This window comes from Anopheles stephensi, chromosome 2, assembly GCF_013141755.1.
Source record: "Anopheles stephensi strain Indian chromosome 2, UCI_ANSTEP_V1.0, whole genome shotgun sequence".
Taxonomy (NCBI): domain Eukaryota; kingdom Metazoa; phylum Arthropoda; class Insecta; order Diptera; family Culicidae; genus Anopheles; species Anopheles stephensi.
The window spans coordinates 12469958-12497167 of record NC_050202.1 but is presented as its reverse complement, the minus strand read 5'-3'; the positions used below and the strand labels follow the sequence as shown (position 1 = coordinate 12497167).

The window sequence follows — 27210 nt, the reverse complement described above, 5'->3', positions numbered from 1 at the left end:
TAAGTTGATAGAGGTGACCAACACATTTTTCATGAAGAGAAATACTTAGAAAATAGCTGAAAAAAACTTATTTTAAGTTCAACAATCAAAAATCAATTAAATTCACAAAATGTGTATATCTGCTAGAAAAGCTCCTTCCACGTTGCGCTTGACACCCCTGAAACAACTGACGTTTACATTAAAGAAAGCTTTCGGTGTGTTGGTGTGCCCCCGAAACAATACACACCGATTCCCCACCTTTCTGAGCTGCATGCGAAAGCAGTAACCGTCAAAACTCATCGCGACGTTGAACTGGCCGGTTGCGCGGCTACTCGCGGCCGTAGTGTACCGCTCCGTTTTTTTATTTTTTCGTTTTAGTACCCTTTCCGAAGGTAAACGTAGTTTCCGTCACTGCACTGCATGTGAGACGAACAAGTGTGTAAAGGCATGTGCGAAAAGCGAAGAAAAATCCGGGGGAAAAGGGGTTTCCCTGGTGCGAATGTGATAGAATAGTGAAGACCCCGGAGAGCACGAGCAAAATAGAACTCGTGCTGTCGCTCTAGTGCTGTGTGTCGTTGCTGTGTGAAAAAAGTGTGTGTCCGTTTTTTACCACCCCTAATAGAAGCATAAAAAATGCTTGGTGTTGTTGCGCTATCTTTCGCTTTTCTTTAGCGCAGTCCCTTAGAAAAAGTGTATCGAAAGTGTCGATAAGTGTGTGTGAAGAGTTTAAGGGCAGATGGAGATGAAAAATGCATAATTTTCTCACCCCCCTTGGTTTGGGCCATTTTCGGTATTCGGTGTGTGGATATGTGCGAATGTGACGAGGGAAAACGGGTGGCGGCTAGAGGCAAGCTCGGCCGCTAGGTAGCTGGCACAGAAAAATCGGCCCAAAACCGACCGTTTGCGCGGTGTGTGCGCGCGCGATTCCGCGAGTGTGCTTCGCTGCGTTGCTTCGCCGTTGTCTTTGCATCGCCCACCCCAGTGTCAGTCGAGCCAGTGGCGCGTGTGTTGGTGTCGCGAGTGTGTAAAAATAAAAACGTGTCAAAGCGCAGCTCAAAACCCGCTGTTCCCCGGTTGTTGGCGGTATATTTTCGTGTACCTTGCTGCTGCTTGGACCACCGTCCCATCAATTTTCTTGTGCGAGGGGGGTTTTTGAATGAATGGCGGTTGGTGGCGATTCGGAACAGAAAATCAAAAGATTCCGAACCGTAGCAACCGCCGCGAGGATGGGCTTGGATTTGTAAGAGTTATGCGTTCCCACGAGCACAATGTCAACGGGTACGTGGAGGTATTCGACAGGGGGTCACTATCGGTTTCCTACTGGCAGGCAAGTTACGGAAGGTCTTTTCTATATGCCTTGGGGGGATATGGATCAGCTGATTGATATTGGGTAAGGCCCAATTTGGAGCTACTGAGACGATCAAAGAACTAGATCTCAGTAACCATTTGTATCCAAGACAAACGAGCAGAGAAGGATATTTCACTCTCAGCCTACTATGGATTTCACGTTGAGAGAAATCCACCAAGGAATAGTTTGACGGCTGTCTAAACTACTTTTGTTTACATTGATTTCTGCAAGATTTGCACATTCTTTTCCCCTGTTTATCCCTTCTTTTGATGGATATCTACGCAATTTAAGTTTGGAAGGGAAGGGTCTTGGCTTAAGGAACTCCTACCCCACTAAGACAGCCAGAAAAGTATACTAGAGGATACTTTAACATCTGTCAAGCGTTGAGTATTAAGATTTTTTTTTCTTTTCTAGTTCTGCAGAGGCCTCGAGGAGTCTCATTTTGCCACTTCAGGGTTTCTTGACTTGAATAGACCTATAGTTGGGTAGGCTTCTTTCTCATATGGGGACCGGTGCTATTACAGCCTCGGCCTCCGAACTGACCCTAGAGTCCTTAATGGCCTTAATGTTACTCTTTACTGTTGGAATTTTAAGGGGAATCTTCTCTTATTGCACCCTATGCCTACTTTGCAAGTATACTGCTAAGACGTCCAATAGAGAATAAATTGACAGCTGTCAAGCGTTTAGTATGCAGAGACTAGTTTTGTTTACTTTCATTGTTACAATACTTTAATATTCATTTGCCCTGTTTATCTCTGATTTTGATAGACAACTACTACGTCTTGAAGAATTCTTGCCTAAGTGCACCCTATGGAATAGATTGACAGTTGTCATGTGTTGAGCGATTGAAAGCTAGCTTTGTTTATAATGATTTCTAGAAGCATTTAGCGTTTCTCACTAGCATTGGGAGATTTTCTTATTATTTATTCATGAACTTGTACAGATTTTCCATCAAAATTTCTCAAATTTTATTTACTTTATTTTTTCTGCTTTGAAATTGTTGTAATCGGTTGTAATCAGTCTTACACCTTAAGAACTGGACTTCAAAGGAAGATTTTTGTGGCAATTACTAGCGACAGTCAATCTCTATCTAGTAGAGAAGAAACTAACGCTCTGAGTGGATGTGAAGCATTTTTCACTTTTTTAACATCCACATGTTGGTTTGCGTTTCATTCGCATGCACCACCACCCATCGTCACCTTCGGCCAGTTCAACCAGCTGAGCTGTGAGAATTTTAAAAATATTTTCCTCCTACCACTGCGGACACTTCCGAGCCCGAGCATCGGTGCGGATACTGGTGGATGGTAATTGCATACGTGACACGTTCCTGAAGTTTCATTCCGTTTTACCTGCCATTCCTTCGGCAACATTTGCTCTAACGTTAGCCGAAGCTGGGAAACTATTGAAAGGAATTCGATTTTGGTCGGTGAATTATGGAAGAAAAAAACCCCTTAAAATAGTTGAACATTATTTCATCCATAACAAACATTACGCATAGCAACAAAGCTCTTACCACTGCTCTGGCAATAGATTGTATCAATCTTTTCGCAACATTCACATTCGAGCTCGCAAAACTAGCGAACCTGGTGTGGCAAATATATTTTTCAAAAACAAAATGCGGATGAAACAACGTACACAACGTTTGAGATAAAGCAGCAAGCTCGTGCATTGCGCGCCTTGCGGGCATCGGCGAACCGTGCATTGCCGAAACCAAATGCACGACCTGGCCGTAAACAAGAATTAGGGCATGGGATGGCGTATGGGCCAGAATAGCCAGGCGGTAAAGATGGCCGGGTGCAACGATGCGAGGCACCTTTACCGTGTGTCGGTAAAGCACAACGGAGCACAATACAGTGCCGCGCGTGTGTTTCTCTGTGCCAAAAAGGTGCTGTGCCCGGTTGCGTGAAGCTTCAAGCTGCGTGAAGCTGGGTGGCGGGATTTCCTGCCCATAATCTCCCAACCCAGCCCATCTCTCCGGTGGCGTTACTTCCTGTTTCTTTTATTCCCATCTTGGATAGGTATTTCACCTAGCTTACCGGTTCCTCGTACAGAGCTGGGCGGGTTAAAGTAATTGGGTTAGAGCAGAATTGCACCTCATAAACGGCTACCTCTCGTGGGTTGTTTTGGTGGGTGTTTGGAGAAAAATTACTTTTTTGTTTTTAGATCGCAATACGACGGTCGTGCGAAGACATGGATAATGATGTTTGCTTGGGATCGTTTTTATTAATCCTTGTTTTGAGTGGGGTTTTCATTACAATTAACTTGATTGTCGGAGAGCATGCATTAGTAAAGATGAAATGATTACAATTAAAATGATATTCATTACAGTTTTCATGATGATTTGTTGCATTTTATGCGTAATGGTGAGGGATTAACAAAATTTATGCTTTGTAACATAATATCTTCGATGGAAAATCATTCCCTTCTTTCAAAACTTATATAATTATTGTTTTTCCAGTGTTTGATTTTAATTTTATTCATAATTGAGGAATCGAGCTAAAACATAATTCTAATAAAGATTATTAACATTTTGGAACTGAGAATTTTGGGCCAGAGCTTTACCTTCTCGATAGAGCTTTGATAGAGCTTTGATGGCTTGATGCAATTTGAGCAGCTCGTAGTAGACAATTTTTGACTGGTCCCACGATTAAGCAGAGAAGCAGTTGCTTCTCATGTGTGCATTCTACAAACTTATAGATTTGGTTTTGCGAATTAAAAATAACAATTTAAATGTGTTTTCTAATTGGTAGAAACTTAAAATGAGGAAAATGTTGTATAAGATGGCAAAAATTGTCAGTATAAAATTAAGGTGACTTATATCTTTACAGTTTTCCTGGTGGATAAGACACATATTCCGTTAAAATTCTACCGAAATTAGACTAACGAGCTTGTTAGGAACTGCTAAAATATATGATCCATAGCTCTATTTATTTTTAGTTTTATTTTTCTTGTGTAGCTCGAGCTACACAATTTTTAGTTGCTCCCACCATATGCAGAGTTTTAAGTTTAGTAGGAAAAGCTTAAACAATTTTAAATCTAGCAAATCAAACTCCATCAAAACACGGTTGTAAAATTGCTTTATTTTATTCAATCCTATTGCGAACCATTTTTCGATGCACTTTCGCCCATTCCGTTTATGATGGCATCTTTTTCCCCGCTGTTTATTCAACACATATGTTGGATTATGCAAGCGTTTCATTGTAAACACTCTCGAACGGCCAAACCACAATATTCATCTCCCACCCCGTATGTGATGAGAATTGCTATTATAATCAAAAGCATCATCTCAGTTCGGTCGGCTAGGTTGGGGAGGGATGTTGAGATGCTGTATAGTTGCAGCCTGTAGTGTGATGAATGATTACAAAATGATGAAATGAAGCGATGAGATAATAATGCAATTATAACTGAGATGCTTCAGAGTCGCGCACTAGCACACACCGAGCGCGAGAAGAAATTATGTGAGTGCTCTGCCTTTTCTAATCCGTACATTGTATGGTGACATTTTAATTAGTTTGGGCTTTTTGTTTTAAATTATAAAGGCGAGGATTCTTTAAAAGAAAATCGTTGGATATTTTTCTCTCTTCTGTATTCTCATTCTCATCGAAACGGAAGAAGGAACAGAGTGTAATAAAATATGCCAGCCACACACACACACCCAAACACACCCAGAGTACGATACAATACGGCGGAACTAGGTCACAGGAAATAGCCCTCTTTACCTTGGTGTCATGCGTGTACGGACAGGAAGCGGGATCACGTGTGTCACACCGACACACCGAAGGGTTGACACCTTTCCAGGGATATAGAGTCCCACGTCCGGGACACGATTATTCCCTGTTCTAGATTCCCTATCTAGATGCTATCGTATTACGCTTTCGTTATACAAATATCGAGGCGTGACACGCAAAATGTGTCCTATTACTTCCCATTAACTTAATGAAGAAATTAACTAAATTAAACAATTACACCTAGTAATGTTTGCATTTGCAAACTGACCAGCCCTAGCTAAACGGTCCGGTCGAAACTTCTCATCGAAGAAATATTTCAATATTTCGAAAGCAAATAACCGAACGCACGAAGGCCAACCGACGGACGGGGACCGGCCAAAAATAGACCACCGACTGTTACGAATTTTCCACCGACTAGACATAACTGATCATCCCCCGGCGGGGCCAACCCAGCCACAGGAGAAGGACGGACGGAACGATGAAAAGAGCGCGGGCGAAAAATGGCGAACGCATCAAACACGGGAAATCGGGAGATAATTTTTCAAATTCTCCACCTTCTTTACTGTGTTCTTGCGTTTTTCCTCGACCGGGAAGATGTTCTGGTGGGATGAGCTATTAGTACTGCAGGACCTATCGGGACATCAGCAGCAATAGATCTCTTGATTTGAGCAACTTCCTTTTTTTTTGGTCTAAAAAATCTTCCTACTGAACACTGGAGGAAACGGCCATAGAAAATGGGGGCAAGCAAAGGAATTAGGTCACCTCGCCCAACGTTGGTGGAATTTTGTTTGTTTACATGTTGGTTTCTCCAGCTTTCTTGCGGCACTTGTTTCCGTGCTCGATAGTTTGCCATTCAACCTATTGACGAACCTCCCAGGCCCAGGTCTTCTTCTTCTGCATAGTTAGCCAATAGACTCTCAACCGGAACGCACCATGCTGAAAAGTCTTACTGCGTCGATGAAAAAACGAGGTGAACATTACTTCCAACCTTTTTGTGCCGCTAACAGGACGTCTTTTTTGTGTTGTGCTCACGATGTACTCTAGGTACTGTGTTTTGCTGGCTACGAACGATATAATGTAACCTTTACACCTGAGTTCGTTTTTTTCTTCTCGCTCACAAGTCTTACACAAGCAGTCTGCATGACGGGACACAACGTGCGCGAGTCAACTTTTGCTAACGTCACCATTGTAACGTCTGTAATTTGTTTACTGTTGATTCATGTTTACAAACGGAACCCTTTCCTGTGTGTATGTGTGTGTTTGTATGCGTGCGAGAAGGTTTATTACAGCCCGGGGTCAGTAACGAATGCGGTGTGGCTTGAGGGTAGCGATGGAAGAATATTTTAAAATGATGATGCAAAACCTCCACACGTGGACCTTTTTCTATTTCCGACTGGAAGATTTTTAACTATCGCAATGAAACTGTAGTAAAATAGTATACCTTTTGAGGCCGTTTAGTAACTCAAACAAAATTGAAGGAATAGCGTGAAGATGAAGAGATATCAACATATATATCTCTAAACCTTTTTTACACAATTATGGGGAATGAGTATCACTGTACTCTCAGCCCTCTCCAAGTAATTTTAGGCCCTAGAGTGCGATTGTTGAAAAAAAGTGTGTTATTCACTGCTTTAAATGAGACGGTGTTAACAATACTCTCGGTACCTCATTCGGTTGAATGATATTTTGAAAAGAAGACTTATTTGTACAGTGTGTAGCATAAATATAGAAACACATTTTTTCTTAAAATTATACAAAAAACTGAAGAGATTCAGTAGTATTGTATTCTTCTTCTTCTCTGGAACTTTAATCTTGAAAGGTCTGTCATTTATAGCTTCCTTCACTTTAATTTTCCCCTATTGTACCTGTCTCGTAGTTGCTTAGTATTAGCAACTGGTGCCGCCATTACCATGTCTCGTATTCTTCTTCTTTCTTGGGACTACAACCTCGAAAGGTCTAGGCCTTCCATTAATCGCTCTCTGAGACTTGATTTTACCCCGTAGCAAGGTAGTCAGCCCTGCGTACGGACTATGCATCTAAGCTGCCCAATAAATTTAGTCACATTTATTTATAATAGAGGAACGGTCCGGCCGTATTGCTATTTTTTGAATCTATTAGTGGTTAAAAACTTATTTTAAAATACAACTAGTTGTTTAAATCTAATAATATCTCTATTATAGTTGACATATTTTTAATAGCATTTTTAAGAGTAAAATATTCTCTGCCATACAATGTTTAGGGCTCTGGGACCCTAGTCTATTCGACTCTGTCAGTGATAAGCATACAATTTTTTCGGTGCAAAATGTTTATAATGAAATCTAGCATTTGTATTAAGAGTTTCGGCATTATTCATCTCATGTAGCGGTTTCAAAATGTTGTCGTAATGTGCCCAAACATGCTAAGAAATTAATAAGAGAATGTAAAATATTGTATAAATATTAGATAAATTAGATAAATAAAGAGTTAGATAAATATTCGTATATTTACGCCACACACTGTGCTAATAATAGGTTATATATCTTTATTGAATGGATGGGTTTAATTATTTATTTTTTAATCCAAAACGGTAAAAAACTATGGAACATGAGCGCAGTTTTTAAATAGAAGTTGAAAACTACCATGAAATCCTTTTGATCTACTTTATTCTTCGTCTGGCAGTCATCGACCACCGCTCAGCCATTCATGAATTTCATCGGACCGATTACCCACTCAACTGCCCTATAGCTGAGAGGCAGAAGTCGTGATTAATTCACGGCTGTGTAATGCATAAATGCTTTTGCCCCGACGTGCACTTCCCATTCCCCGTATATGTACAATCACGTGCAAAGCACTTTCATGCCACCGATTTCCTTCCGACGGTGCTGTGCCTGTGTGCCCACTTATCGATTGCACCACGCCTAAACAAACGAACGCCGTTGACTGCGAGCTTTAAAAATTCATCATCACCAGCTCAACCAGCAATGCTATTGCCTTCATCGTGTAGCTCTGGTTGTGAAGCAAGCACCCGCTAGCTCTAGTGATTATTCGCTCCATTGGTAGCATCGAAACTGAAACGGAATCGAATCGATCACATACCCAATCGCTTCCTCGTGTCCCTGATCGTGTGGATGGAGGGGTAGGTTTGAGCATATATGCTTCATAGAGCATAAATGCGTGTGTACGTTAAGTTGAACGTAGCAAATAGCGTGCTTCGCATCACTTGAGTGGGATGCGCAAAAATAATAGCAAATAAATACAGATTTTGACGACGTCGACGACGATGCCAGGCGAGGAACGTGACGACCACTCGGCTGTGTCGTTTTTTTTCCAGTTGTAGCGTTTAGATGCAAGATTAACTCATCTTCCGAGCCTGCTCAATTGCATGGATCATTGGGTTGGTAATTGCAATCGACGTACCGATGTCTTCTTACCGTCATCACCGGTTAAGTATCAAATTTACTGAGCAATTACAATTTATACACACACTCCCAGCACAGTCCTTGAACTGTTGTTGTTGATGATGTAAAGTCATCGAACAGGGTGTGTATTGCGTAGTTTTGTTAATCAGGAAGCGTTTTTGCACGGATTGATTTGAACGATAGAAATACCTGGGCAATGTTTTTTTTCGTAGAGTTATTCATAGGTGCTCACAGGGCTAGGTAATGGCAGGAAAACCAAGATAAGCTAGAATTGCTTAGGCAATTTATCCAAATAGTCAGCCCTTTAAGGACAATCCGAATGATATTGGACACCGGTCTGCTCCAATTATAGCACAATTTATAGCAAATACTGTTCTTCTTCTTCCTTTCTAAGTTTCCTTTCTTGGCCTAACGACCCTTTAGGTCCTGTTTGCCATTCCTGGCTTACTACGGGGGAACGGTCCGAATGGGATTTGATCCCCGGTCCTGCCGTATGAAGAACGGCGCCACTGTTTTAAAAGTTTAAGTATATTCAATTTTTTGATCTGTAAGGCAACTTGAAACACTTTAAGTTCGCGTTTAGCATGACAAATTTTGAGTCATTTGTTTCTTTCTCTACACCAAAGCCATTAAGAGCTCTTATAAGTGTTGGACAAAAGATGTGACTCAATCTTTTGCTCTTAATGTTTATGATGGCACTTTTCGCATCGTTTTAAGTGATTTTATTTATATGTTAATTTTTAATGTCTCTTTAGCTTTATTTTAAATTTAGAAAGGCAAAGATGTTTTACCAAATTATTATCGATCTTGCTGGGATGGTCGGGACAAGAAGATGAAAAGGGCGACGAGCCATCGTTCCAAGTCTTTAGAGCTGCTTCAATAAGTTTTCTGTTCTGTAAGCCTACTCCAACGATTGCAACCCAAAGTTTAAGTGTTGTGAAATCTACACGGCAGGACCGGGGTTCAGGTCCTACCCAGATCGCATCCCCGTACGCAGGGCTGACTACTTTGCTACGGGTAAACTAAAGTCACAGAATGTCAGAAATGGCAGACTGAGACCTCTAGTGGCTATAGTGCCAACGAAAAAGAAGAAGTCTGTTTAAACCTGCTGTACTTAGAGTAGCAGGAATTTATGTATCCCTCAGGAACTCTTAGTTAAATCTAGACTGGTTCTTACTGAAACTTCTACAGGAAATTATTTATTTACTTATCAATCATACAAAAAACTATTCTGAACTCGAGTAGGAAATACAGAAAATGAAGCTGATTTAAAAAGCTTGGGTTGATAACTGTAATTTTCAAGCCAAACGGCGAGGAATTCGTTGCGATTTCACACTTTGCCAACTTTGCGATGAAATGCTCGATAAAGCGTCCGGTTCCATGTTCACCGACACATAAACTGGTGATTGTCATCACATACCCAGCTACGGATAATTAATTTTGCGTCTTCCCTTTTACGACCTTCACCAACAACTCTATCGTCGCGCTTGAGAATCTTTCATTCACCAAATTTGTACCGTTTTGTTGTGAGTATGTTGAGGTTAAAGTTTTTTAAAACTAAAATCAAATAGTACGTAGATACATTTTAAAACTGTATCTCATTAAGTGAACCATTACATCGAGATAGGGTTTCAGCGTTACAAGCGTTCAACAAAGAAGCTAGACAAACAGCCCTGAGCCCTCGTCCAAATCGAACCACCCTTCCAATGTCAATGTCGCCACGGTCGGTTAAATTTTCAACCATTAGTAAATGATGTGGTCGACGTACCCTTTCCTACCGTAGGGAGGTTAGTTCTGCTTCAGTACGATTGTTTAATTGATAGCTGCCACATCTCATTTACCACCGGTGATCGACCGGACCTAGGCTCCCCTCCTAATCACTTCCTAATTAATTACCAATCACGTTCAAGACTGCATCATCAAACACCCAGTCAAACGTTTGGGCTAGTTTGCCCATTTTAATACCATAAAGCAGCAAAAAACCTTCCGCAGGGTTTCACAGTTTTTGTTCGTTCGACTTTTAATTAACATCCGGGCGCGTTGATAATGACAAAACGATGTGTGGCGTTCCGCTTATCAGTGGACGGCGGTGTGTCAGCCGCATGAACAACCAACCACCAAACATCAGCATCACGCCAAAAAAAAAAAAACCTCAACCGCTGACACGCGTTCTGGAAGCTTTCGGGCGGGACGACCTTCAGCTCGTTGGGAGCTTAAAAATTCCAATCGATACCGATACAAGTTGGGCAGATGGAGGAACGCGGGGATTGGTAAGATTCGTAGTCTGATGTCATCACTTGCGACATCACCGCACATCACGCCGGTCTGCGGTGTGCTAGATCCATTCGCGAGACTGTTGTCCCGACCTTTAAACCGAACGCCACCCCAATCTCGCCCAACAGTTGGAAGCAAGCGCGCGCGTTATTAATAGCCCGCAATCGGTTGCCGACGGTGGTCCATGCGAGGGTTTTTGTCGGCATCATCTCGGTTTTGCCGGTGTGTGTGTGTGTGCGAAGAATCCGGACTCATGTTTACATTCTTCCGAAGCTCACGGGCTGTGTCCGTCGATCGATTTTCCACAGTTCTCTCACTCTCGGCGTTACACCCCGAGAAGCCGAACGATAACGGTTTTGATACTACCCTTCTACCGGTGGGCCATGGATGCTGGAAGGTGGATAGAAGTGGTAGTAGTTGGTGGTGGTTGGTGTAAACACACCGGGCCCACTAATTGACGTTTTGATTTTTGAAGCCAGAAAATGGAGAGAATCCTTGCTCGTCGGTGACGCAAACCGGGGTGAGCAATGCTTCTGACGGATTTATGCAAACAATTACGCGATCGGCTCGCCCCCCAGGAGAGGGTGAGTTCTAGATTTGTTTAAAGTTTTTAAAAATATTAGCTTCAAGTATGATGTGCGCTCGCCCTTGGTTGGCGGACCAACTCGGCACCCCGTTGTTATCGTGCATTGGATGCATTGGTACTAGCTTTTCGAGTGTTGCACCTAATTGAATCGATAAACGTTGCTGCCGAAAAAAAAATGGCGAAGGAAATAAGGCACTCCAACTGTTGACAGGGTCGGTTAGTGAGTGAGCTTTTGTTGCTATATAGATGGTAACAGTTGGCCGATAAAGTGCGCTCCTTAATGGATGGATGGAACACTTGTTTGTCTCTAGTTTGGCTTTGAAGTTCAGTTCTGTGTGGTTCACAACAATTGGAGCATATGTGCTGAGCTTAAATCGCTTATCACGCTGTACAAAGTTTGCCGGAAGGTTAAGGAGAATCAATTTGCAAATATTTGCCGTTTGAATGTTGTCTTGTCGTATGCCGTGTTTGAAGATGGTTTTATCTATGATTTTGCTGTATAATCAGTATTATCGAGGTGAGATTCTAGCACAGACTGAGAGTGTTGGTAGGTCATATCAATTGTTTCAGAACGACTCTTTCTAATTGACTGTATTTGTTTCCTGATCAAAGCAAGTCATTATTTGTCTTTTACAAGGCCAGATACAATTTATTTGTTATATTTTTCTTAATTTAATAGAAAACTGATAGTATAAATTTGGGCTTTAGGCAGTGGTAGATTAAGCCTCTTGGAGGCCCTAAGCAGAATGTAAGTTGAAGGCTCCTAACAGATCGAATCTGTTGACTGGGCCAGAGTCAGAGCCCAAATGGAGACATTATACGAGGTCTTTTATGGAGTTCGGGGTCCTTTAATTGATTTAGGCTCCCATTTCATATAAGACCTTATAACCAGCTTACGGGAAGACAGCCCAAGCATCATAGTATTGCTCTCAACGCTCCTCGCGTAATCTATATTCATTTATCTTTTTTTTTTATTGTACTTATTGCGGACTTCTGCACGTGCAGTGTTGACAGTTGGTGTCAAGCCGTCATACTGGAAAAATCCCATAGTTAGCCGTTGCCCCATAGTGAAGATTGACTATCCAACTATGCGGTATCAGAGAGTCTATTAAGCCAGAAATGGCAGGCATGACCTTAAGAGGCAGTTTGTCCAAGAAAGAAGAAGACGTTAACAGGTGGTTGACAAACAAGGTTATTATTTTATTAAAAAATGAACATCATCAGATGGATGATTCAAAAGCATTAACACTTTAGGACATTTACTTCTCAGAAGGAGACATTTACTTCTCCAAACCGTGAAAGGGCACCTTATTCCGGGTGAGCTCGGTCGTGATTTTACTTTATAAATAAATACAAAAAATCTTTTAGATTTTAAAATTATAAATAAAACATCGAAAATAGCGATTAAATTTGGAACAATGGCGCCATCTATAGGAAATAAAAGATTACTATTGTCATTAGGGCCTCTGGATTTCTACCATATCAGATACTATTTTTGATTTAATTTGAAAAAATCATTAGTAAACTTAAGAGTAGTAATTAGTAAACAGAAGAAGAATTTTTGAGTATTTTTGTTTTAATTTTCATCTGGGTTCGATCCTGGTGTTCTTGTATAATTTTACCCATAGATTATCTATGCTTTGTTTTTAGTAATTTTCCTAGCAAACGTAGTATCAAATCATTTTATCCTGTGCTTGTTGCAGCAAACCTGCAGTGAACTCTGCTGTCTGGCAACTACCTAATTTGTGCCAGACATGCAATCCATTTCTCAGCCCTTATATGCAAATGCATCTCACTACCAAACCCGGCTAGTGACACCTGGGTCAGTGACATTCTTGCCCCAAAAACCCCAGCAGAAAAAATAATCTTTTTAAAACCAAAACACCACATCATATCCACTAAATGCCGCAAAAATGGTACTCTTTTCGGAAAACGGCAGCCTAACACCATCACCCCTCTGTTTATGCTGCTGTTGATGTTGCAAAGGCTTAAGCGGCAAGAAAAATGGCCCTGTCAAGGTTGGGGATTTAGTTTGGCACGGTGCCGACCCGTTGCCGTAAAACCGTTTTAAGGCTTCAAAACCGACTCCATATCTGTGACCATTTACAGCGAAAGTAGTTCGCGCGCGCTGCCCAATGCCCAAACGCTCGCTTTGACCGGTTTTTTTCTTCAAACCGACCGACCGCTGCCTGCGTGCTGGCTGATTATTTCTGGCAGTTTTGTTTGCTTTGTTGTTGCTTGTGCTTTGGCAAACTCTAACTTCATCGATAAAACCAGCTGGGCCATGTCACGTCGACCATCTCAACGTTCACCGCACGTTCAAACAAATCGATGCGAAACGAAGAACGACCAAGACTGGGTTCATATAAAATGTCTTCTTACTTTTCCCTGTGCTTGCACTTCTCCACGACCATAATGTCGCATTCCCGGTGCCGGTTTACTGGCACTTACATTGGACCGTGCCGTCCCAACCCGTCAAGGTTCTCCTCCTTTCGGCCAGCACAAGGCTGACAGTGAAGCAGTCACCTGCGCGAGATGGCAAGCTGATGTCATACTGCTGTAGCACGGATTTCGCACGGGCGAAGGCATGCGTAATGTTCTATTCTTCGTCGGTCTGTCATCCGGCTGCTGGTGAAGGGGGGGAAGGGAAAATTGCTCAGGTTGAATGCCATCCAACATAGATGTTGTTTGGGTGCTGCTATCACGGTTGACTCATCGTTCGACGAATGGAGGTCAAGGGGGAAGGGCTGTTGTGAGGAAAGGGTTTTTGGCGCGGATGGGTTGTCGGTAGGGCCAAAGGTTAGTGATGGTGGTGATTTATTTAATTGGCCAGTGTGAGTGGCTTCGTTTGTGCTGGGGCGAGTCGTTTACATGCGATGTTTATCACCTGTGGAACAAAAGAGTTAGTGGAAATGATGATGGATGGACCCGTAATGATGGAGGATATACACAAACATTATTTTAATATGTTTTGAAAAGCAAATTAAATGTTGTTTTGTCCGTAAATGTTTCACTGCGAACAGAGGTCTTCCGCTTTATTTAATTTTAAGACAACTGTTAGAGCTTTTTTTGTGTGAGATAAAATCGGAATTTTGTAAGAAAAATTTAGTATAGTTTAAGTATAAAATTTTCTAGATTTAGATACAGGTATGAAAGTAAGACAGTTAAATATGTTATCAAAATATTTATTGAACTAGTTCATACCAATTTGCAATAGATGGCGCTATCGATTAGTACCCGGACAACTGTCATCCAAATGAAGTGATCTCCAAATGTTGGTCACGGAATTGCAAATACTTTAGGATATGTTACAGTTAGTTCACTACCATTTACTTATTGTGTCCACATATCTACCACCAGAAATTGTATCTATATTAGTCAATGCATTGCAAAGCTTTTCTGGCCATTACACACTCCCCGGCAATGGCTTTTTTATCTATAAATCCTTCAGCATAACCGTGTCAGCATTTTTTTGGCATTTGCACGACTTGCTAGCAATCAGACCGGTGCAATTTGTCATTCGTTAATCCCATCCTCGATACCGCAGCAACAACGATAAACGTCATCGTAAATGTCTAGACCGCAACAAACCTTCCACCGATCCCCACCCGTGTGAGTCAGCCGTTGGATAGTGCAATAAACACAGCATGTCTAGCTTGCGCCTGTTATCGTACCCTGCTTGGACCACCGGCTTAGTCCACCCGAGGGTGCATGGAATGCATGGACGAACCATTGGCAGAAATGCCTCCCGTAACGGATTGCACCTCACTGCGCTTCGGGTGTGTGAAGATTTATAATGAATCGGGCAAACCTCTCTATCGAGCATTACACGGTAACACAAAAACTGAGCGCACGGGGTACCGGTAACAGAAGACTATAAATTCGCAAATCAAAAGCACTCATTCTCATCTGCAGCTTCGGTTACGGGGCACTGGCAGGATGCAAAGGTCCAGCTGAATTATGTAAATGGCCACACACGTCACTCAATGTTTGGCGAGGAACGGTCGGTATTGTACTGCCAAAATTCGCAACCCAACCACTTGAACTATTGACAAATGTATTCACCCAGGAGTTTCGAGCGGGCTTGCCTGCCTGCCTGCTTCTGGCAATGATGAAATATTAGTTGAATTGATTCGATCATCGTTGAGAATAGCGTCGATCGGTGGTTCGGTGGTTCGAATTTCCTGTCGATACGCAAACACTTCACACAGGGAATCGTGATTAGCTGGCCGAAGTGGAAAGTATAATTTAAAACGTTCGATCTGTACGACTGACTGACTGCAGCACTGATGAGATCATGGGGTCTGGTCTGGATACTTGATCGGGCGATCGGTGAAGGTTGGCTTTAAAAAAAACTTTTAGAAGTAATTTAAGGATAATTCGTATTTTTTAAACAAAACTAAACAAATTTTTTTATGTAAAGAATTCGTTGAATCTGGGATTATGGATAATTCATTGATGTAGTCTATCCTCAGACATTCGGCATCAATCGAACGACGGATCTTTCAATCCAAATCCAAGATCTCATCAATCTCATGATCTTGATGATGATTCTTCAGATATCCCAAAAAAAACTCCATAAAAACTCTTAAAAACGCCTTCCTTAATTATTCTCTAGCATAATTCTAGCTCAAATCTCATGTCTGTAGAGGTCTTCCGGTCATATCAGAGCTGAATATCGTGTTTGAAGTCTTTGGAATACATGTTTTCCCTTAGTTACTGAAGATTGTAGAGATGGACTTCTTCTAAAAATCAGGAATATAAAGAGAATGGACGGTATCATTAAGTCCAGTAAGTCAAAATGGCAGACATGACCTAAGAGCTCATAAGGTCAAGAAGAGGGAGAGTTAAAGAGAACGGATTTCACAAGACTGTAATGGGATAGTGGGGCGTTCCGATGGAAGAGGCGATTACGGCGCCAGTCTACACTCGGCAGCACCGGGCTTTAAATCCCATCCAGACCGCCTCCCAGTATGCAGGGCAGACAACTTTGCTGTGGGTAAAATCAAGTCACAGAAAGCCAGAAATGGTAGGTCGAGATCTCTCGAGGTTGTAGTGCCAAGGAAGAAGAAGAAGAAGAAGAAGAAGTAGTGCCAAGGAAGAAAAAGAAGAAGGGTCTATCGTGTGCATCTTCGAAGACGAGTCCTCGGGGTTTAGTTAGTAAGTCCTTGAAGACTCAGATTTTAGCCCTAACTTGTCTAGTCTTTGTTCTTCTCTCTATATACATGTCGCAGTCAGATATGCGGCGTGGCCATTCTTCTAAGCCTTCCTCTGCTACAGTCCACCACCATTGCATAATGGTGGCAAACTCAATCGGATCTAATGTATCTGTTTATATCGGGTTTATGTTTTTATGATACGCCTTTCGTGCAGTGCAAGGGAGAGTTTCATTTTAATTATCTTTATTGCCGAAACTGACTTTTTTTTTTGGAGCGAAAAGGAAGCTAGTGAGCTAGATATGTTGGTGTAGATAAGGGTTCGAGCAAAGCCGATAAATAATTAGCCTAATTGCGATAGTTAGCTCTACGAACCGTGTCTGATAAATTCAGCTGATATGAGAAACTTTTGGGGTTCAGAAGTTTCATCGGCCTTCCTCGACAGGACTTATAGGTCGAATTGATCAAGATATGTTCGATGTTGCACTAATGATATGTCTGACTATTCAATAGTTTTCCTGTGTCTTAACTTGTTACTACATTTACTCTTTTCTCAGATGCTCTGAACAATCGTGTCCAGTGTTTAACGACAGTCCCTGACCCGACCTAGTGTATCTAAATCATTTGCATTGTTCCTCGTGTGCCTTTCCTAGTTTGTCGTTGTATCCACACCCGAGTACCGAAGCCATTCCCTAGTGAACCCGTTCGAACGTTGTGTGGTTGCTGTTGTTGTGAATAATCGAAACGAAACCAAATATATCCAACTACTTGTAATCAACAGTCCGGTTTGGAAAAAAAACAGAAAACATACATTATCATCAGCAAACCCTCCTCACCCTCCAACCACCACCAACACCAATCACCTTCTTCTTCACCCGACCCGGACCGGACACCCGACACACCAAAAACACGCGCGCGCGCTCCCCGGTCCGTCCGGTTATGTCGTGTGGCCGCGTAGGACCGAACTGCTATGGCCGAAGATTTGGCTGATCAAATTGACGACTATATCTGTGTATTTGAAGGAGCCGGTGATCTAACGATGGATACGTTCGTAATGTTACTGTTCGCGCTGATCGTGGTAGTGATTTCGCTCGTGTTTGCGACCAAACTGATCTACGACAAGTACGTGGTGCGCAAGGGCGCTACGGCCAGCGGGACCGCCGATGGTGGCACCGCTACCATCCCGGCCGGTACGGCAACCGTCGGTGGTGTGTCGCCGGTGGTGGGTGCGACGGGTGTGACCGCGGGTACGCGCGTCTCCGAGCCGAAGGAGGTGCTCACCAAGAAGGTAGGTTAGAGAACATTGGGCATAACCCTTCTTAATCTGGATTACTGGAGTAAAATTGTTCTTGCATACTTCAAGAGACAAATTAGAACTCTTGGAATTCTCAACCATCAAGACTCGAAGTCGAAGACTAGCTTCATATATACTCTCTCTCTTACCTCATCACAGGATGCCATTCTGTCCCAAGTTCGCAATGGCGGCAGTGCTGGTGGCCTGGGCGGTGGAGCAAGAACTGGTGGTGGATTTGGCGGAGGCGGCGGTGGTATGGGTGTCGCCACCGGTCCCATGATCGCTCGCAAACGAATCTCTCGCATGAGTCCCGGTCCCGAGCTATCGCAGAAGAAGCGCCCGGTGATACCGCCCTCGAACATCAATGGAACTGATCCGGTAAGCGAAGATCTTCCCAGATCCCCACGCGTCCCTACCGTACTAATCCATGGCCCTCTCCTTCCAGCAAATCACCCAGTGGGCCATCCACCTGTTCCGCTGGTTGTATTCCGACCTGGTGGTAGTGAACAAGCTGCTACAGGACTGGGTGTCCTCGGTCAACACGGCCCTGCTCACGCACGTAGAGCAGCACGAAATGATTGTCGAGATAGTGCGCGTTCTGCCGGAAAGTTTGCCCCCGAACCTGTCTAGCATTCTGTGCGAACCGACCGACCAATCGAACGAAGTCGAGCTGCTTTTCGACGTCGATACGACGCCCGTGCTGCAGATCAAAGCGTTCAAGTCGAGCAACCAAAAGACGGAAGTGTCCCACTACAAGGCAACGGTGTCGCGGTTGAAGTCACGGGTCAGCGTTATCGTCAACTACTTCGCACTCAAGGGAGAAATGAAACTCGAAGGATATCCTGATGTAAGTTGGTGGTGGTAGAGAGATTTAGATGCCTCCAGGATGTAAACGGCTTTCTGTTGTGCGCCCTCTTACAGATCAAGATTCATCTCAATAGCATTGGACCACTGAAAACTGCAAACGCACAGGACGAGAAGAAGCAGATCGATCTCATTACGGAGCTGCTGATCGGTTCCATCCGCGATGTGGTGTATCCGGTTGATTTCTCCATCTACTCCACCTGTCCGAGAATCATGGGCGAAGAGTCCGAGGAGGTCACATCTGACTATGGCTATGGGGTAGGACTTTTTTCCAGTCCGTTGATACAGAACTCCTAACAGTTCGTTCTTGCAGGGCTACAGTGATGGATATCGCGCTTATCAGGATGATGCGTACGGTACCGGTCTATCGGCATCCCCCCGGAAACTACTAGTCAAAGTACTGAAAGCAGAAGGACTTCTAAAGGTACGCTTAGAATAGAGATTCTGAGATCTGAAAAAGACATTTCGCATTAATTTTTGTTCTTCCTTTCCAGTGCTCACAACCGTTCTGTGTGATCGAAATGGACGAACCCGCCCAGAAGCATCAATCCGCTTCCAAGCAGGGCCAAAATCCGTTCTTTGATGAAACCTTCCTCTTGTAAGTAGCTTCAGTAGCCACGCGACACTAAACCTAAGCCAGTTGTCGATGTTTAGAGCCTAGCGAGAGTTACTTAGTGCTGGATGCAGATTAGTAATGTGGTGGTATCGATTTATGTTTTCTTCTCTACTTCTTCTGGTTTTTTTTTATATATATGAACCGAATCGATGTACCTGTCCACACCCGTCCAACCTTCCCGTAGTGATCTGTCGAACCATTCGACCGAACTTCTGTTCGAGGTGTACGATACCGTAGCAGTAGGTAATGATAATACGCCCCCGACGAACGAACGAACCGCTGGGCATGTGCCGGGTAGCGATCCCCAACCGGTTCCTTCGCCGCCAGTTAACACGGCCCCGTCCAGCATGCCCTCGACGCCGGTCGCCCCGAGTACTACTAACACGCGTGTGCCGAACGAGCTGGGCAATGGCAGCGATGGTGTGCTAGCCACCGTTGCCGAATGTCCAGAGACGAGTGCCACGGCGGAGGACGAATGCGTCGATCCACTAGCCGCGAATGCTACCGTTAACGATGCCTGTGGCGAACCTGCATGTTCCGATACTAACCAATCTAAATCCCGTAATGCATGTGAGTGTAACAGGCTGCGAATAACATTGAAATAATGTAACATACTGCTTGTAAAAAAATTTTAGCCGTTATCGACTAGTTTAACTGTAGAACGCCTAAAAGTATGCAATTTATATACTGAGCAGTCTAATATGCTACAGAACATGTTGTAGAGCATTTGGATATTTAGTTTTTAATTTTCAATCAGCTTAAAATGCTTTTACTAACTGTTAAATACTTTATTCGTACTACTGAAACATTCTATGATTTTTTAAAGAATATTTAGTAAAAAAATTTGCATGAAAAAATAATATTTTATAAAAATAATATAAAAACACGACCCTCAAGAATTTGGAGCTGGTTTCTCATACATTTCCTTCGTTCCGTTAATCGCAAACAGCCGGAGGTCAAAAGTTCCTTGGTCTGGGTTTGGTAGGAATCGACGAGCTGGCCAGCGGTCCCGCCACCACACAGATTCTCGAGCTGCAGCCCCGACCATACGAAACGGAAACCATTACCGGTTCCTTAACGGTTGAGGTACAATGATTTTTGGTTGCAATTTTACTACAATTAATTTTGCTTACCTAAATATTCAATCATCATTTGTATTTTTTAGTTTGTGTTCATCGATTCGCCACCGGTTCCGGCCGCCCGGCGACAGTACACGCAGCAATCCTTCCACGCGAACGGAATGTCCAACTTTGCCCGAGGTAAGAAGCTAGGTTGTCAAATCAAATTGCAATATTATTCTCCTTCCTTGGACCAACACTCTCATACCAATAATGTCCACGAGCCAGATTTGCAGTACATGTCCATCCATTTAAATTATCCATTCCAACTGAACACTTTTCCATGGTTCATTCTTCATTACAAAGCTATTTGTTACCTCCCCCTTTTTTTTGTTAATTTTAAATAAATTTTTCTTTGCACCATGTGTGTCTTTCTTTGATTAGCTAGTTACATTTGTTACTTTGTTGTTACGTTTAGTTTGTTGATGAAGCTGGTTTTTTTAAGTTACTGTTGTGCTGTTGTTTTATTTTCCTTTATTTTGTTGCTATATAGAGAAAATAGTTGTCTCTCGTTTTTACAAACTTTATTCACTTTTGGTGCACTTGTTTGTAATTTTTGGTGTAATTTGGGTTAGTAATTTAGTGTCACAAAGCAGGGGGGATATGGAAAAACTTAAGAATCATTTGCACGTCTCATTTCATTTCACCTCTTTTGCCACACTCTTCGAATTGGTACTTTTGCCGTATATATTCCCTTCCGAAGCGTAACTTTACTGTAACATATTCAAACAATATTTAAAAACAAAGCAATCTTAGCGCTCACTAACTCCATTACCCCCGGGCGGAACTTTTCTCTCTAACCACATCGAAAAAACGAACCTGAAGTGAACAAAGTATATTTTCTCACATAATCCCTGATCTATCTGTCTGTTATCTATTTTTTTCTTTTTCTCTGTCTATTGTTTCAGAATACTAAATCAATTATCAAAAAATACGCAAACACAAGACTAAACCTATCGAAATTGTTTGTTCTTGTCTAAATACACGGACACAAAACACGCACACACTTTATATGCGCGCTTGTGTCTGTATTCGTGCAGCAATCGCCGAAGTCGCTGCTCGTCTTATAATAATGCCGCTCTCTTCTGTTTCTGTCCATCAATTGCAATTTGTTGGAAAATATGTTATATGCTTTTCGTTCTTTATCTGAAATAGTACCGTAACTTTGAACTGGGTTGATATTAGGTTTTTGTACAGACGAAGAGTTTCTATGCGTTCTGGTGCTGCTGCTTCATTGAGTGCCCATGAGTGCCACAGACAGCAATTTATTCTAGTCAGGTTCAAGTCATAATTTTTTGCAACATTTTTGACATGAAATGCTTTGAATTCACCCATGTCACTCATTATGGTAGACACTTATTACTAAAAATGGTACTCACAAAATAAATACTTAAGAACTCATCGTCTGTATAAAGTCCTCTTCTGTTTCATTCTGTCTCGCTGCATTGTTATGTATGAAAAATAAACCCCAATCGTTATTGGAACAGTCAGAACGATTCTGAGTTTAGCTGTTTATATATCTGAAACCAAACCTGAGTGAGATGTATGATCTCTGTATGCATGCCGTAAAGCCGATGGCACAACGGGGGTAGCTCACGATATAGCTCGCCATAGTTCACAGCACAGCTGCGCACCTTCTCTACTCACTGCAGCTTTGCGCCTGGCCAACCGATGACAGACAGTATAGTAACCAACACGACCGAAACTGACTGTGCCTGTGTTACACTCACGCCAAACGCTCGCAACGCAATCACACACGACCGACATAACCGAAAATGTTTTGGCTTTAATCTTGAACAACGTAAGAAAAAAACTTGAAGGAATTTTTAAAAAATCAATCATTTGCACTGAGAGAGAGAGAGAGAGAAGAGAGATCTATGTGAGTAAAGATATTTTTGCCTGCTGCGTCTGCCCCGACAAGCATTAATACACACTAATCCGGGATATGTTTTCTTTTCTTCTTTTGCGATATTAATGAACGTTTTAAGACTAATATCGTTTCTGCTCATCGTCTGGAACTCATTTTAAAGTACTAGAAAACACACCATAGTTTCATCTTGCATGTGCTTTTCCATCGAAGCTTGCTAAACTCTGCACAACGGGTCGATGATACAGTATTACACAAAACGATGGTCCGGTGATGTTTACCTTACGTTCCCCCCGCCGTTCCGGAATGTTGTTTATCTGAATCCTCTCTTGCAAGAGTGGTGCAAACAAGAAATCCATTGGCCGTTACATGAATTTTTGCTTCAAAGCAGTGACTTGTTGAAATCATTTTTAAACGTGTGCCGTTACAATTGTTTTCTCTTTGTTTTGTGATTGGTTCTTGTTCTTATTTATTCTATTTTTGTTATTTTTTCACTATTTTTTGTGTGTTTTTTTTCCACAGATGCCATCACAAGCACGCCCGGTCCGGGAAGCCCGAACGGTACGGTTGGCACAACCAGCACGACTGGTTCGCCAATGTCCCCATCCTCACCGTCCAAGCAGCTGTCCAACAAGGCACAGGCGATGGCGGAACGTAACCAGCGGTTCCAGGCCGCGGAAGCTAACCGAATGGTAGAGTCTAACATGCTTTTTTCTAACAAGCTTTAGTATTCCTTTAGTTAAAAATAACTTCAATATTAAACTTAAAACTGTGCTTAAAAACATATTATTTAAAGACGGAAAAACAAGGCCAAATCGTCCTTTAAAGCCTCACACTGCACTCAGTCTCTCCTTCAAGTAGAAGCTTCCCGTCTGTACACACCCTTAACCACATCATAGTACTCATACCCGTCAACAGATGGCGCTAGTGCTTTCAACGCTGTACCTTCTTCTGTTCACTTTCCAGAACAACTCTTTCCTCAAACCGACGGCAACGGGACAGCTAAGCTCCTTTAACGGTGGCAAATCCGAATCTACACCCGCCTCGCCCGCACTCTCGTCCGCCTCTGCCACCTCCCAGTCCATGACGGCCAGCCTAAGCAACAGTGCCCCGGTAAGCGTCAACTCGGTGCCACCGGTCAAGAAACCGCGCAACATCTTTGGCACCCTGCGCAGCAAGCTAACACCGTCCAAGAAGTCCAAATCGCTGGACGTATCGCAGTACAGCCCGACCGCAACCGGAGGTAACGTGCGCAGCGCATCGTCAACGCTCATTCGAGGATCATCGCTCGATCAAAGTTTGTTTGTGGTTGCTGAGGTGCTTCGAGCTCAGCTTGCTAAAGTTATTTTTCGTCTCTCTCTTTCGATAGGATCGAACATCTTCCGTAACCTATCGCGCAAGTCATCCATCTCGGAATCGTCCGCCATATCGGGCCTGTCGACGGGCAGTGGGCGAACGTACGTGCACGAGGAGTCGACGCTGCTGCTCGAAACGACGGAAAACAATGTGGTGCGCCACTATCTCGTACCGCTCGAGGTGGCCACGAAGCAGAAGAACTGGAAGCGTAAAGGGACCAAACTGCACATCTACAACGATCACACGTTCGTTGCGAAACACATCCCGGGGTTAGTAGGCGAACGCCAGCTCCGACCGTTAGAAGATCCCCTTTTGGACTAATCGTTGCTCCGATCCGTTCCAGTGGCATCCTGTGCTTTGTCTGCAATCGCAGCATACCGAGACGCCCCGGGAAGCAGGGCTACGAATGCCGGGACTGTGCCATCCAGTGCCACAAGCCGTGCCACGTGCGGGCTCCCCAAGCCTGCCCGAATCCGAAAATACTATCCATGCAGCTGTAAGTATCCACCCCGTGCGTACATCCCCCACTTACCGACGCTTTTGGTGACGGGCAGTTTTTGACCCAGCTAGCTCAAACATCTTGATTTGAATATCGTTTGTTTCCTCTTCCCGTTCAATTTTTCCTTCCAAACGAAAAAAACAACCTTAAGGTCTACACTACCCGTACTTAGAGATTAGGGAGCACGCGAGGGAAGGCGGTACCCGTCCCTGATGTCCCGCGTGCTAGCGCCCGTACCATTTTCTGATTTCTGGTCCGCATCTTCTTCCCCCGCACCAAAGAGTTCCGTGCTTTTTGGCCATTTTTCTTTTGGATCCCTCGAACCTTTGCCAAAAAAACGGGGGGAAAACGGGTTTTGAATTTTGCCTCATGCACAAACGCATTAGTTTTAAAGTAAAAAAAAGAGCTACATTTCCTCCCGACTCCGTACCGCAACTCCAACTCCAATCTGCGAACCGTTTCGTAAGTGTCCTAGAATGGAAGCGTTCAAACGTGCACCGCTTTTGTTTCCTCTGTTTGTGTGTGCTTTTACGGTGTGAATTTACGTGTTGACGGCTTTTTTTTTGTGCTAACCGATTGGACCTTCAAAAGAATGCATTTAACATGCTTTTTCTTCTGTCACTAATTGAAGTGCTAACTAAATTGTTCCAAAGAAATGGATCTTTTCTGTTTTACTTCATTAAGCGTTCTTCCTTTTTTATGTTTTTGTTTATATTCATCTTTGTTTTTCTTTAAGTTCTGCTTTTCATCTTCAGTTTTTGCGCTTTTCTTTTGTTCATTTTAAATGTTTTTATCCATTCTTCTTATTAGATTTAGGATTTTTATTTATTGTTTTGCTTCTCTATAGTAACTTACTCTTTTTTTTTTTTGTAGTTTGCTGTGTTGCTGGACTTTTTTATGTCTTGTTTTTGATTTTTATAAAAAAAACTATTCTCTTATGTTTTTTTTTTTACATTTATTCTTTTCTTCTACTTATTTTTTATATTTTTCTGATCAGTTTAATGTGTTTTTTTTTCTTATTGTTATTAGACCTGTACAATTTTTCCCTAATTTTGCTACTTGCTTTTAAAATCATTTTCAAAATTATTCACTCTACAAAAGCATTTCAACGTTTGCTAATCATAGTTTGTATGTCTGCCGGTGTGTTTACTAAACAGTTTCGTATGAAGAAGCGCTCTCTTTCTCTTCCTCCATTACTTACTAATTTATTCTTTCTTCTCTGTCTTTTTTTAGTTTACGATGGCCCTGGACGCAGTAGGATACAGCGCCGTACCGCGCGTCGTAACAGACACACATAAAACTCTGCCAAAGGAGCATTTATCACCGAGCAACAACCTTTTTTAACAGCAACAAATTCGACTCATACTAAAACCAGGACTTGAAAAGAACTATTGGGACAACAAAAGAATAAGAATCTTCCTGTACGAACTGCTGCTACTTACTGCGCTTGCATTGCTATTTCTATCGCTTACATTGCTAAACTGTTACTTAAGGAAGATAAGGAAACAAAATTAGTTAACAAAAAAAAAACGGTAAAATTGAAGTAACTTTAAAATTTAACAGAAAACAAAAATCTCGAACGCTAACACAAGCAAAAACTGCAACAAAACGAACGCAACGCAATATAACGATCAATTTCGAAATGAAGAAGGAATCACATAGGTAAATGGTATTTTTAATTTCTTTTTGCATTCATTTTGCACAAGTCACAAAACCTACTCGCTCGCGCTGATTCTATACTTAAAAAAGCTCTCTTTCTCTCTTCACTTCCTGCCATCCTTTAGCAAGCAACATTTGCCATCTATTGGCGCGTTCTATTTTCTCAAATTAGATGTTAATTGTATTTAAAAAAAGGAAGTAAAAACTTAACAAAAGATTGTACCATAGACGGGGACGAAGAAAGGAAAAAGGGGGGTCAGTAGTAGTTGGAGTAGTAGTAGTAGTAGTAGAACATCGCATGATCGCATAAAACGAATCAGTGCCTGACGAAGAGGGTAGGAAGGATCTGATGAGAGCGTACATTACGGGGTGTTAAGGAGCGAGAAGAAACGAGGGAAAGGTGTGTCACACATCCCGCAGCCAAATTTTTCTTTACTTACTTCACTTTATCAAACCCAACACGTGATTGTTAATAATACCTCTCTGTCTCTCTCTCTCTCGAATTCATAAAACGGTGACCAAAACAATCAACACACAGAAACACACCTTAACGAACCTCCCCAGGCACCTTTTTTTTTGCTCCACTTATAAGAGAAAGGGGGTTTTTATTTATTTAAAAATCAGTGCATACAATGCACACCAGTCAGGATTTGTTGTAACGAAGTTTAAGGATTAATTTGTTGGCACGGCCACATAGACACACACCGTTCTACTGTTCTATGTGACGTTTGTTGGTGTATTTGTGCGTAGCGTTTTGATTTTGCTTTTAACTACTCCGGTCGTTCTTTTACCACGTATGATTAGTTATTTAAATTAAACAAAAACACAGCAAGAAACACACTACACCGTTCAGTTAAGGGTGAAACAAATGGATGAATGAATAAACGTTAATTATATTGTTAAGGTTGGTCTTATCATAATTTCTTATATTGAAGAGATCTGGTCCGATGGTCTTAGTTGTTCCTTGAAAGGGGCATTTTTTTTCTCTCCATTAGGACGGCTCACAAAGACAGTCAGCGGCATGAGTAAATTTTCACCCTTAAGGCCTGGTCCCCTCTATCGTTCTTTACCCTTTTGAATAATACAGAATTTTCCTAAGTGCTGGATCTTCACGATGCGGCAAATCTTGGGGAAGATGGCGGAGCAGCAGCTCCACTCCTACCATCTCTTCATTGATTTTATGAATACGCCGCATATGACAGAATAGCCAGGGTAAAACTGTACGACGCAATGAGCTCTTTTGGAATCCCGGCCAAGCTTACCAGGCTTGTACGAATGACAATGGCCATCATCGCATGCCAGGTGAAGGTGGATGGAAAACTCTCAGGACCCTTTGCCAACACCAAGGGCCCCTGCGCCGGGGAGATGGGCTTGCCTGTCTCCTCTTCAATCTGGCGCTAGAGAGAGCCATCCGCGACTCGGAGGTGGAATTTCTATAAGTCGGGGACCATTTTCTATAAGTCAATCC

At 42.6% G+C, this 27210-nt stretch overlaps 1 protein-coding gene across 10 annotated transcripts; it reads left to right on the top strand.

The window, feature by feature from the left end:
- The first annotated feature begins 234 nt into the window (after positions 1 to 234).
- On the top strand, positions 235 to 26645 carry LOC118504057. Of its 10 annotated transcripts, none has more exons than XR_004905258.1 (16): positions 235 to 371; positions 17492 to 17757; positions 17923 to 18141; positions 18209 to 18610; positions 18685 to 18885; positions 18941 to 19051; positions 19122 to 19225; positions 19428 to 19813; positions 20193 to 20329; positions 20409 to 20502; positions 22751 to 22920; positions 23195 to 23525; positions 23598 to 23853; positions 23928 to 24080; positions 24235 to 24545; positions 25317 to 26645. XR_004905258.1 is itself a non-coding variant. In XM_036038089.1 (15 exons), exons 2-15 carry the CDS (start codon positions 17440 to 17442, stop codon positions 25339 to 25341), a joined length of 2907 nt encoding a protein of 968 aa, XP_035893982.1. In that variant the 5' UTR covers positions 250 to 371; positions 17027 to 17439; the 3' UTR covers positions 25342 to 26645. The 10 variants fall into 10 exon arrangements, 1 of the variants encoding a protein (XP_035893982.1); XR_004905254.1 differs by having other exon boundaries at positions 242 to 371; positions 17251 to 17757; XR_004905257.1 differs by having other exon boundaries at positions 250 to 371; positions 17027 to 17757; positions 23195 to 23471.
- Positions 26646 to 27210: the final 565 nt, after the last annotated feature.

Coding starts and splice junctions, on each gene's coding strand:
- LOC118504057 (XM_036038089.1), top strand. CDS start 17,440: ATGGCCGAAGATTTGGCTGATCAAATTGACGACTATATCTGTGTATTT. Junction 19,052..19,121: donor AAGCAGAAGGACTTCTAAAG/GTACGCTTAGAA, acceptor CTTCCTTTCCAG/TGCTCACAACCGTTCTGTGT. Junction 22,921..23,194: donor CCGCGGAAGCTAACCGAATG/GTAGAGTCTAAC, acceptor TTCACTTTCCAG/AACAACTCTTTCCTCAAACC.